Genomic DNA, 13,392 nt, shown 5'->3' on the forward strand with positions numbered 1-13,392 from the left:
CTTTGCATCTTTTCTCTCTGGGTGTCAGCATATTGATATACATATGGAAACCAGGTCATTACCATGTCATAACAATCCAGCAGTGCAGGCTGTTCTCAAATTATCAATAGGGTCTGTCTCAAATTCTGTTGTTATGTCACTTGTTCTGATATATTTTCTTTCCTGTATAAGCTCATACACATGAGATAAATTTAGTCATAAAGAAACTGATGGATAGGGTAAAACTGAGTAAAAGAGGTTTTCAACCTTCAAAAATGGAGCAGAGATGCGTGTTTTTTACGAGTAATTATAAATGAGGAAATTCATTGTAAAGTCTCCACTTTTCCGGGACTTTCACAAGAGACTTTGCCTTGCAAACCCTTTAACTGTCATATTCTACAGGAAGTGGAAGCTGGAAAACACTCTGGTAAACTCAGCAGTCTTGAAAAGAGGCTTCTGAAGCAGGGTTTCCATAGGATGACGGCCACATAGTGAAAGATAAGCCCTGAAAAAATTTTGAATTGTAAATAAGAACTGGCCAATGGAAGCAAGAGACATCTGAGGAAGCAAATGTTCTGTCACCTCACATTACACCCAAATGGTACCCTCCGCTCCTGACCCCTTGCTGTCGCCAGAGCACTTTGACACCTGGACCCAACCTGAGGCCACTTCCTGGAAATCCTGCTCACCCTTCAAGGCCCAGCACATCGCTTTTTCCTTTCTCTTAGAACTTCTGTCAGAGAGTTCATTGCATTCCCCCTTCTAGAAGCTACTTAAGTCAATGCTTTTCCCTTCTGTCTCTTCAGATGCCTCCTGAGAGCAGAGCCAGCCTTTGCACTCCCTGCATCCCTCCAGTTGTGTCCTCTGCACAGCTCTGCATGAGCAGCCACGCCAGCCCAGGTCATTTGCTCTCAGTAGCCTGGCCAATCCCTTGTTTACCATCTCTGGTCGGTTATGCTGTCCTTGAATTCTGTCTGGTTATTGTGGAACAGGAGTAGAATACCAGCATTGGTAGTTAAGCAAGACTTCCACAAGAAATGAGTCAGCAGAAAAGGTAGAAGACAGTGAAATGGGCAATGAACTTAAATTCTGCCCATTTCTGGCTGTGTAGTTTCCCCTTTTATAACTGATACAATTGGTCGCTTTTGAAATTAAGATTAAACAGTTGTTTTTGTAGCTATCTCAGGAGACCAATGTCACATAATCCTAAAACTGACAAATGAAAACAAAAGCACTGATATTGGACTTCTGATTCTGGGAAGCTGCAGTAGATGCACTTTTCCTATTCTCCGACTAAGTACAACAAAACCTCCTGGACATTCTACATAAAACAAACTTGAGAAGACTTTACAAGGTGAAGTGAAGAAAGCAGACCAGCAAGGGGCCTCAGGGCTGAGGAACCACAAGGTGGTGAGTTCTCTGGGATTTCTTTTTGCCTTATATATCCCAGTCTTAGAGCTGCAGAAGCTGGCAACCTGGAAGTGCTGATAGATGCAGACAGCAGAAGTCCAAACAAAACCCTGCTCTCTCTAGACAGAAGCCCAGGAAAGCCGCAGGCTTGAAAGACAGAAAACTTTGAGATAATCACTTCTCTATTCTAGCCAGATGCCATGAAAACACTGTGGCCCCCCCTCCACTCCATCAGTAAAGACTGAGTGGGGAACCCAGCTTTCCACCCTTGCCAGCATGTAATGGGCATCACAGTCCCTTGGCCCAGGTGGTGTCAGAGAAGGCCAAATAGGGAGCCAGGACTTTCATCCCTGCCAGGAGTAACAAGACTCCTCACCCCCTTTGCTATCAGCAAGGATTATGTGGAGAGCCTGTACTTCCACTTCCATCAAGCAGTAAGGAGGCTCCTTCCTCTCCCCACTGGGGTGGTGTCAGAGGAGCCCTGGTGCAGGGTCAGGACTTTGATCATGCCCACGGTCTCTGGGGGGGCCTAGTGGAACTCAGACCACTCCCACCATCAATGAGGCAGCACCCAGCCCCCTTCCCCTGCTGGAATGGTGTCTGAGGAGGCCAACTAAATCAGAAGATTTAAAAGAGATCCACAGTCTCATACCCTAATATGCAAAATGTCCCCATTTCAAATGAAAATCATTCATCGTACCAACAAGGAAAATCTTGACTTGCATGACAAAAGATAAGCAATAACACAAACAATGAGATGACAGGATGTTAGAATTACCCGACAAAAATTTTAAAGCAGCCATGATAAAAATCCTTCAAGGGACAATTATGAACATGCTTGAAATAAATGAAAAGATCAAAAGTCTCAGCAAAGAAATAGAAGATATAAAGAAAAACTAATGAAATTTTAGAACGCGGAAATACAACAATTGAAATAAACTCAGTGTATGGGCTCAAGAGCAGACTGGAGTGGACAGAGGGAAGACCCAGTGTATCTGTAGATAGAACAATAGAAATTACCCTGTCTGAACAAAGCAAAAATAGCCTGGGGAAACTGGGGGAGAACATTGCCTCAAAGACCAGTGGGAGGGGGAAAAAAAAAAAAAAAAAGAGAGTGTAGCACTTATGTCATTGAAGTCTTTGAAGGAGAGAAAGAAAGCAGAGTTCTAAAAGTACTTGAAGAAATGGCTGAAAACATCACAAATTTGGCAAAAGACATAAACATACAGATTCAAGAATCTGAGTAAATCTCAGACAGAACAAGCACAAATAAATCCACACTAAGACACATCATAGTCAAACTTCTGAAAGCTAAAGACAAAGAAAAAATCTTGAAAGTGAGAGAAAACATCTTACTTATAATTGGAAAGACTTGAATGACGGTGGATTTCTCATCAGAAACGATGAGGGACTGAAGGACGTGGCACAATGTTTTTCAAGTGCTGAAAGAAAAAAACTGTCAATCTAGAATTTTATATACAGGGAAAATGTCATCAGGAATGGGGTAAATCAAGAGACTATCAGATGAAGAAAATCTAAGAGAATTTGTGGCCAGCAGAACTATCCTAAAAGAATGGGTAAAGTGAGTTCCTTAAATAGGAAGGAAAATATAGAGGAAGAAATCTTGGAATGTCAGAAAGGAAGAAAGAACAATGGAAAAAATAAAAATATGAGTAAATACATTTCCTTCTCCTCTTTAGTCTTCTAAATTATGTTTGATAGTTGAAGCAAAAATTATAAGATTGTGTGATGTGGTTCTAAATGTACAGAGAGGAAATATTTAAACAACAATATAAACTGGAGAGGGTAATGAGTCATAAAGAGAGGTAAGGTTTCTATATTTCACTCAAACTGGTAAAAAGATGACACCAGTAAATTATGAATATATAATGTAATACCTAGAGCAACTCCTAAAGCTATACAAAGAGAAACATTCAAAATCAGTATAGATAAATTGAAATGGAATTCTAGAAGTGTTCAAGCAACCCTTAGGAGAACAGGCAAAATAAAACAAAGAACTGAAGACCAGAGAGAAGAACAGTAAACCAAAAAATAAAGGAGCAGGCTTAAGCCCTAACTTTATCAATAATTACATTAAATGTAAATGATCTAAATATACCAATTAAAAGATGGAGATGGGCACAATGGATTAAAAAACATAACCCAACTATATGCTGTCTACAAGAAATCTACTCACATGTAGTGATATAGGTATGTTGACAGTAAAAGAATGGAAGATATATCATGAAAACATTAATTAAAAAACGTAGGAGTGACTACATTAATAACAGATAAAGTAGATATCAGAGCAAAGAAAATTACTAGGGAGCAGAATGGGATATTATATAGTGATAAGAGGGTCAACACACAAAGAAGGCATTGTAATCCTAAGTGTGCTGGCAACAAACAACAGAGCTGCAAAATATGTGAAGCAAAAACTAATAGAAGTAAAAGGAGAAACAACAATCCATAATTATAGTTGAAGACTTCAATATTCTTCTCTCAATAATCGATTGAATACCTAGATATGGCATGGATCAATTCTTTGAAAAGCACAAACTATCACAATTCATTTAATATGAGATAGATAATTTGAATAGCCCTGTAACTGAATTTATAATTCAAATACTCCAAATAAAGAAATCTCCAGGCCCACATGGTTCCACTGGAGAAGTCTACCAAACATTTAAAGAACAATTAACACCAATTCTACACAATCTTTTCCAGAAAACAGAAGAGGAGATCACCCTTCACAATTCACTCTATGAAGCTAGAAGTACCCTGATACCAAACCAAAGAAAGTACAAAAAAAGAAAATTACAGACCAATATTCCTTGTGAATTTAGATACAAAAATCCTTAACAAAATATTAGTGAATACAATTCAGAAACATAGAAAAACTTTACACCATGACCCAGTGGGGTCCATTCCAAGGATGCGAGTTTGGCTCAATATTAAAAAATCAATGGGTGTAATCCATCATATTAACAGGCTAAAGAAAAAAATTACATGATCATATCACTTGATATAGAAAAAGCATTTGGCAATATTCAACACCCATTCATGATAAAAACTCTCAGAAAAATAGGAATGGCAGAGAACATGCTTAATTTGATAGACAGTATCTATAAAAATCTACAGCTAACGTTGTATTTAATGGTGAAAGACTGAATGCTTTTCCATCTAAGATCAGGAACAAGACAAGAATGTCTGTTTTCACCACTCATATCCAATATTGAAAGTTCTAGCCAGGGAAACAAGGCAAGAAAAAGAAACAAAAGGCCTATAGGTTGGAAAGGAAGAAATAAAACCGTTCCCTACTTGCAGATGACATGGTTATGTAGAAAATCTCAAGGAAGCTCCAAAAAGATCTAGAACTAGTGAGTTCAGCAAACACACAGAATAAAAGATAAACATTCCGTTGTGTGCCGGTCTCAGCCTATCAATAACTAATGTTGTAGTTGGACCGGCCCTTGTGGTTCTTACTTTAATTGTAAGATGCCTTTCACCAATAATCATCAGAAAACTTTGAAAAAACAGGGGGTTATCACTTATAGGACCTGGAAGTCACACAGCAAGGTCATGGGTAGAAAGAGAGAGAATGCGCAGGCCTGGGGTTCTGTGTTTATTGGCGTCAAGGGTGGGGGCCTAGGATTTCAAGGGCTCACTTTTACTGGTGAATTTAAAACATGAGAGTAGGAATTTAAAGCACAGGCAGAGAAAAAATAAGTGGCCCAAATGGTTAGTTATTGAAATTGACCAAGATCTCTAAAACAAAAGAGCCTCAGTAGGAGCAGGTGGCCTGGCTCTTTATCTAGCTGTGTGGCTGGCAATGTATTTATTCGAGATAGCCATCGTTGAAGGGGATGCCTCTTTGAAGTGAATGCCTTGGCAAGTGAAGCTTAAGTCAGGCACTTGAATTACAAAGAAGGAAAAAAAACTCCAACAACTGTCAGGGCTTACACCACACATTCAAAAATCAATTGTATTTCTACGTAGCAGAAATGAATTCATGGACACAAAAATTAAAAATATGACGTCATTTATAATTGCTTAATGAAAGAGAAATACTTAGGTGTAATTAAAACAAAACATATACAGGAACTTGTAAAACTACAAGATGCTGATGAAAGAAAACAAAGATCTAAATAAATGGAGAGCTACATCGCGTTCATGGATTGCAAGACTCAAAATAGTAACGATGTCAATTCTCTCCAAATTGATATATACAGATTTAATGCAATTCCTATAAAAAAACACAACAAGATATTTTGTAGATATTGGCAAGACTATTCTAAAAATTATATGGAAAGGCAAAGGAACTAGAATAGCTAAAAATCTTGGAAAAAGACAAATAGGTGGGGGAAAGAAAGTACAGTCTACCTGACCTCAAGACTTACTCAGCTACAGTAATCAAGACTGTGTGACATTGGTAGAGGAACAGATAATTAGATCAATGAAATAGAGAACCCAGAAATAGACCCACATGAACCACATGAAAAAGCCCAACTGATTTTTGACAAAATCAAAAGGGTAATCTTTTCAACAAATGGCACTAGAACAATTGGACATCCATCTGCAAAAAAAAAAAAAAAGAAAAGAAAACCCAACAGAAAAACCCGAAACCTAAATTTCACACCTTACACAAAAATTGAGAGAATGGGTCATGGACTTAAACACAAAACTTCAAAACTTTTAGGAAAAAAGTTTCAATTAGGACTAGGTAAAGAGTTCTTAAACTTGACACCTAAAAGCTTGATCCACAAAAGAAAAAAAAATTAGATTTCGTCAAAATTAAAATCTTTTTCTCTGTGAAGGATTCTGTTAAGAAGCTGAAAAGACACTACAAAGTGAGAGAAAATAATTGCAAACCATATCGCTGACAAAGGACTAGTATCTAGGACATATAAAGAACACTCAAAACTCAACAATAAAAAACAAAACAATCTAATGAGAAAATGGACAAAAGACATGAAGAGACATTTCACTGAAGAGGGTAAACAGATGGCAAATAAACACATGGAAAGGCGCGCAACATCATTAGCCCTTAGGGAAATGCAGATTACAACCACAATAACTTCTCACTACACACTTGTCAGAATGGCCAAATAAAAAAATGGTGACAACATCAAACGCTGACAAAGATTTGAAGAAACTGGATTACTCAGACATTGCTAGTGGGAATGTAAAATGGTAGAGTCTGGTAAACAATTTGGCAATCCCTTAAAAAGTGAAGAAACACAAAAATCTGTACATGAATGCTCATAGAAACTTTATTTGTAATAGCCAAAAGCCAGAAAAAATCCAGATGTCCTTCAATGGGTGAATGGTTAAACAAACCACAGTACATCCATACCATGGAATACTATTCAGTAAGAAAAAGGAACAAACTATTGACACACACAACTGGATGAATTTCAAAGAATTATGCGCAGTGAGAAAATCCATCTCAACAGGTTGCATATCGTATGGTTCCATTTACATAACATTCTCGAAATGACAAAATTATAGAAATGGAGAACAGATTAGTGGTTGGCAGAGATTAGAGGAGGGGGCTGGGGGCAGAAGGGAGGTGGGCATGGCTATAAAAGGGCAACAGGAGGGATCCTGGTGATGGATGGAAGGCCCTGCATCTTGACTGTGTCAGTGTTAAAATCCCGGCTGCGATCTGATTAACGTTAGAGTTTTCAAGATGCTATAACTGGGAAATCTGGGTAAAGCATACATTTCATAGAACTGCATGTGAACCTACAATGACCTCAAAAGAAAAAGTTTTGTTTACTTTTAAAAAGCATATACTGTATGATTCTACTTAAATGAAGTTCAAAGGCAGACTAACTTATGGGTGATAGAAATCAGAACAGCAATCACCCCTGGCAGAGAGGGACTGAGTGGGAAGGGGCACAAAGAATCCTTTAGGGGATAATGGGAAGGTCCTATGTTTTGCTTTGGGTGGGGATCACAGGTACACACAAATATAAAGATTTATTGAGCTGTATACTTATGAATTTTGTACTTTAAATCACACACACACACACACACACACACATAGACGGAGCATTCTACCAGCCCCTTGAATTGTTTTTGTCTCTTTGGATTAACTATATAGCTTGCCATAAGATGATGCTCATAATTTATTCTGCTAAAATAACAGTGATCTTTTTTCCCTTTAGAGCTAAAGAGAATCCCTGGATTTAAAACATTTCTAAATAGTGACATGCAGAATACAAAACATCTTTTTGTTTGTTTGTTTGTTTTGAGGAACAGTGGCCCTGAGCTAACATTTGTTGCCAATCTTCCTCTTTTATTTTTCCTCTCCCCAAAGCCCCAGTACATAGCTGTATATCCTAGTTGGAGGTCATTCTATTTCTTCTATGTGGGATGCTGCCACAGCATGGCTTCATGAGCGGTGCCATGTCCAGACCCAGAGTCTCAACCAATGAACCCTGGCCGCTGAAGCAGAGTGCCCGAACCTAACCACTTGGCCTTGGGGCTGGTCCCCAAAGCATCTTAATATTTGAGGAAAAAAGTCTGGGTAGCTGTCCTGAGGTGGGCCACTCTTCATTGTGGGGATGCCTTTCACTTGTGGAATGCTTTGCTCATCCCACAGGAGTAACTATTCATTCAGCAAGTATCCAATTAACAGAAGAACTCAGCCCCCTGCCTCCCTCCTGCTCAGGTGTGGCACTGTGGTGGCCAGGCGACTCACTCCGAGGACTGATGCCCTGCTGCCGGGAAGAGAGCCAGCCTTGCATTTCCATCCCTCCCAACCCCACTGAGCCATCGGTGTCCCTGGGACTCAGAGGAGGTGTCATCCCAGCGAGAGGGAGTTTCCTACGACCTGACTTGGGCCAAATGGGGTCCTTTCACGCCTGTCTTACCTTCAGGATTTCAGCAAACGGGTGAAAATAACACCTGTTCGCTATGCTGTGCTGGACCATCAGTCACTATTGGCGGGGGGCAGGGATCGACAAAGCAAGAGAATCCAAACGAGAGAGGATATTGGTCTTCAGGGGAAACGACCCACTGTCAGAAGCAGGCAGAGCCACAGCCAGCGTCAGAGCCCTGCAGGGTGGGATCCAGAGGTGGTGGCTCTACGTCCCCCAGGGCCTGGGGACTCCAGTGCAGGTGGCTGAGGGACCACCACCAATGGGGTTCTTCACAGGTACAGGATCTCTGGCTTGTTCCTAACACCAGTGTTCAAATCTAAGCACTCCACTTTCTTCAATCCATCTAGACAACGTTAATTTTGATTTTCTGTGGTCAGGATGCCACAGCTATTCTCTTTGCTCCGATTCCACATTCGAGAACCAGGCAGACCTTAGACATCCCAAGCAGGGTGAGGTGCAGCCCCACTGTAAACAGGCGGCTGACATTCCGCTTGTACGTCAGAGTTCTGAGTCTGGGTTCTGTGAAGCAGTCGGTAGGAGCCTGACTCACTCCCAGTTCTGGCTGTGTAGAGCACATGCCCAATCCAGGGGATTCCCCCTACCCCCCACCAACCCACGAGAGGCCTCTCCTTCAGTCTCTACCTCAGAGATCTCTCTTCTGATTCAATATCCACCAATTTCAATAAAAGACCTAACACAAAAATCAGGCAAATATGTTTAATTTTTTAAAATAACTGATGGCAAAATAAAATATTTACATCACATCATACTGTGTAAACATGTAAGGTCTCTGTACAAAGAAATATACATGCAAAATAATGTAAAAATTTAACTGAAATAATAAAAGAAACAATACACAAATAAAAGTTGTGAGGTTACGAATACACATCCAGTTTTGAATCCAATTTCTTTTAAAAAGTTTCTGTACAATTTTACAAGAAACAAACAAACAAAAACCCAACGAAAGAATAAATAAAATACATCGGAAGCTGCAAAGCTTAACTATGCCAGTTTATGGCTCAAGACCCAGGTGTCTGGCTGGCTTGGGAAGCAGGCTGGTCTCCTTTTTTAGTGTATTTCACACGACAAAGATAAAAAGACATCCAGAAAAATTCAAGCGTGCCCAGAAACCCGGAGTCTTTTGTTGAAAGGCCTCCCCTGCACCAGAGTAATTCTGCCACAGTGACACAGACATCGGACGCCAGCCTCAAGGCGGCTAGTGCTTCATTGGCTTTTTTTTTCTTACCAAAAGCTCAAAATCCAGCCAATTTTTGTACAGAAAGTTGAACGTCAAAAAGTCTAAAAAGTTGTAAATGTCCAGACTGATTTTGGGAAAAAAAATAATACTTTGGCATTCTGAATAATAGCATAATAAATTTTAAAACATTACCCTATTATCCAGTTTTATATTCAGAGTATGAAATCACTTTGTACAGTCCTCGAAACCGACAAATTTCACGAAGAGTTAAGTCTCCTTGAACCGATGGCACAGGGCTACGACCCCCCACCCCTCCCCCGACACACGCACACAACCATAAAGCTCACCGTACGAAGTATGTGCTTTTTCTATATATTTATTACAGGTACAACAGAGGTCTTCATAAATAGTTGCATAAAATGTTAAAGCCACAACATTGCACATGATATGAAATAAAACCAAAAAAACCCCAATGAGTGCATTTACAGTATTTTCATCTGACTGTATACTGCTCAACAATCTGATTGACGGCTTGGGGGTGGAAGTGGAAGGAGGGGGCAGCGGGGCAGGACCCAACCTGATGTCCTCGGATGATGGGCAAGCCCTCTGACCCCCGAAGGAAGCCCTGGGAGGTGGGCGGGGAGCGGGAAGGAGGGCAGGTGGGGCCAGGACAGACGGAAGGCAGGACCAGTCTTATATACAAGTAAGGCCTACATTTCATCAGAGCAAAACGATTCATTCTATTTTTATGCAAAAGTTTGAGGTTGAATGCACGTTTCAGAAGCGTAGTCTGGCGTCCTGGCGAGGCACACGCAGACCAGGCAGCTGGAAAAGCTCAGAGCCAGGTGGACACCGAGCCCCAGATGAGGCCGTGGGGATAGCCACCTCGAGGGTGAGTCTTCCCCAGAGGTGTCTGGGATCTCTGTTTTGTTCGTTAACACCAGTGGTTGAACATAGGCATTTTGTTTCCTTGAATAAATCTTGGAAAATGTTAAATTTGCAAAATTCTATTCACGTTCATTTAAAAAAGTTTCTTTTTATTTTTTGCAGAAACCTGAATAAAAGACTGTGATACAGCAACGCTGTCTCTGCTTGCGCAGAGTGTAAGAGAAGGTCCTCCACCCCAGCACAGCCTCGCAGCCGAGTCCCAGCACTGCCGAGCGCGGGTCACTCGCAATGCTATTTCACACGATGAACGCACGGCAGCTGATCAGTTATGTTGGTTGGTGTTTCTCTTCAAAACTCAAATTAACAGCTGATTGGCAGGTGAAAGAGAATGAGAAAGAACTTCAAGATAGGTCAGACTCTAGGCAAAAGCCTGCTCTGTAAGAAGTTTTTAATGCTACGAATAGGTCGAACATCGTTCTGGTGTTTGCGCCGCTCAATGAAGGAGGTCAGTCTGGACGTGTCGAGGACGCCCGCGCCTTTGCCATGGCCATGGCCCGCCTGCAGCCACTGCTCCTGGAGGGCCAGCGCAGCCGAGGGACGTTTGGCAGGGTCCTCTTGTAGGAGGAAGCACACGAAATCCTTGGCCTTCTGGCTCACTCCTTTAAAGTAGTCATCTGGGAAACTAAAGTCTAGTCGGCAAATGTTCAGGCAGGTCTCTTCCACGCTGTCATCCAGGAAGGGGGACACGCCGCTAAGAAGGACATATGTGAGCACTCCAACACTCCATGAATCCGAGGTCAGGGAGACGGGGTTCCCAAGGATGATTTCGGGGGCTGCAAATTCGGGGTTCCCCAGTAACGGGTGGATGTAGTAGGTCGTGTTGAGTTGGACAGCATCTCCAAAGTCAGCCAATTTAATCGTTGGCTTGGCTACACTCTGATCCACCAGGATATTTTCGGGCTAGAAGACAGGATGAGACAACTGTCATTTTCATCAACCCCAATCTTAATCTGCAAGTGACACTCACCATGAATCTAGGAAGTCAACTGGTACAGACTGTCCACGTGCAAGACAGGATGAAACTCAGCACACAGGCCCAGCAAGGAGGAAAGAGTGCCAGCAGAGGAATGCTCCCCCAGCTTGGCACAGACCAGCCTTCGCTCTGGAAATCAGCATCGAGTTGCTGTGTTACACACAGTGACGCCTGTTTATGAAGCTGGGTGATCATCTTTGCTCCCAGCACTAACAGTAACAGTCCCCTTCCCTTCTCAGTCCCACAAAAGCCCGGAAAAACTCACAGGAACTTTCTCATGAAATGCTGCAAGATCTCAAATGTTTATCTAGGATTTTATTGATTGTTTATATCACTGGAAGCAAACTTTTTTTTTTTAAGGAAGAGTAGCCCTGAGCTAACTACTGCCAATCCTCCTCTTTTTGCTGAGGAAGACTGGCCCTGAGCTAACATCGTGCCCATCTTCCTCTACTTTATATGTGGGATGCCTACCACAGCATAGCTTGACAAGCAGTGCCATGTTCACATCCAGGATCCGAACCGGTGAACCCCGGGCCGCCAAAACAGAATGTGCACACTTAAACGCTGTGCCACCGGGCCGGCCCCTGGATGCAAACTCTTAAAAACAGAGATTAGAAATACATGTTCCTATCCCCCACTCCCTCATATTTGTCCCCAGTCCCCCTGGGGGTTCCTGTCCTGGGTTCAGAGGACAAGCTGAGTGGTCCCTATGCTGGGGGGCTGAGCTGTGCTCAGACACGCCGCTCGCCCCGAACGGGGCCCCACTAACCTTTAGGTCCAGGTGTGCTATCCTGCAGTTGTGAAGGTATCGGACGGCTTCCAGAACCTCCCCCAGGTACGCCCTGATCTTCCCTTCGGTGAGGTTTCCCCATCGCACCACACAGTCCAGGAGACGTCCCTGGTCAGCCCTGTGGAAGGAGGAACGTGTGAGATGCCCCCTATGGGTCCGGCTGGTCCACTTTAGAGACCTCTCTGGTCTAACATGGAACAGACATGTTGTATCTCAGGTGACCTATCTTAAGACACCTATTCCTCGTGACAACTTTCTGAGAAGAATGTTTCACTGTCCCCATTTTACAGATGAGGAAACTGGGCATAGAGAAGGTATGTAACTTTCCCCAGGTCACACAGCGTAAGTGAAGGCTGGAAGTGCAATGAGGTGGTGTGGCCCCCCAGCCTCTCTAAACGTTGGTCTATGCTGCTTTCTTTGCCAAAGGGAAATTTATAGTAAGATCAGCCACTTGTCTAGTGATGGGGAGAATTTGATAGTAAGTAATTGTTATGAAAATAAATCCAATTAACACGATAGTGAGGCCAAACCATTTAGTTTTTCAGCGAAAAGAAACGACAGCTGAACGCAGTGAAATCTTAAACCATAAATGGGGGTCTTATAGATTTTTGACGAGGACTCTAGGACGGATCTTGTTAGAAATCCCTAGGAAGATGAGCAGTAACTGTCAGTCATCCGGCTTCTAGAGCAGAAACAACCTCCCAGCACCGAGGACCCACAGGGCCGGGTCTCTGCTCGAAGAGTGTCTGGCCCCACAGCAATCCTCTAAAGTAGCTGAGACTTTAAAGGACACCAAGGTTGAGACATGAGCCCAAGGCCACACAGCCAGTGCGAGGCAGGCCAGGGCCTGACACTAGGCTGGTTGTGTCCAGGCCCCGAGTCCACTGACGTACCCTTTGCACAAGATCAGCCTCGTGAGGGCCTGCCTACTCCCTTCCATCATCTGATAGGTTTGCTATTCCAGAGAGAGGGGTGGAAGGGGTTCACGACGCTCCAGCGGGAGGTTCTAGCTGTGTAGTCCCGGGCGGGCAGACCCTCCTGACATGTCCCCTTCCCCAGGGATCAGGGGCACCAGCAGAGGTGTCGGGGGAGGTGAGGCTGGACCCGGGGCCGTTGGAGCCCTGCGGCAGCCTTGCCCTGTGAAGGTCATGGCGTGGAGGTACTTACAAATTTTTTAAGAAAAAGAACACAACAAACAAAAAAT

General features: G+C 42.7%; 1 protein-coding gene across 5 annotated transcripts in view; it reads right to left on the reverse strand.

Moving 5' to 3' along the window:
* Window positions 1-8,982: 8,982 nt before the first annotated feature.
* The window catches only part of TRIO (trio Rho guanine nucleotide exchange factor), a 355,799-nt gene continuing 351,389 nt past the window's right edge, over window positions 8,983-13,392 (reverse strand). For all 5 annotated transcript variants that reach the window (XM_046672288.1, XM_046672289.1, XM_046672290.1 and 2 more), the window contains 2 exons: window positions 12,168-12,306; window positions 8,983-11,325 (listed from right to left, as the gene is read on the reverse strand). In XM_046672288.1, coding sequence (XP_046528244.1) covers window positions 10,777-11,325; window positions 12,168-12,306 — 688 coding nt within the window. In that variant the 3' untranslated portion in view covers window positions 8,983-10,776. The remainder of the gene's footprint in view (window positions 11,326-12,167; window positions 12,307-13,392) is intronic.

The sequence above is a fragment of the Equus quagga genome, chromosome 9 (assembly GCF_021613505.1).
Source record: "Equus quagga isolate Etosha38 chromosome 9, UCLA_HA_Equagga_1.0, whole genome shotgun sequence".
Classification (NCBI taxonomy): Eukaryota; Metazoa; Chordata; class Mammalia; order Perissodactyla; family Equidae; genus Equus; species Equus quagga.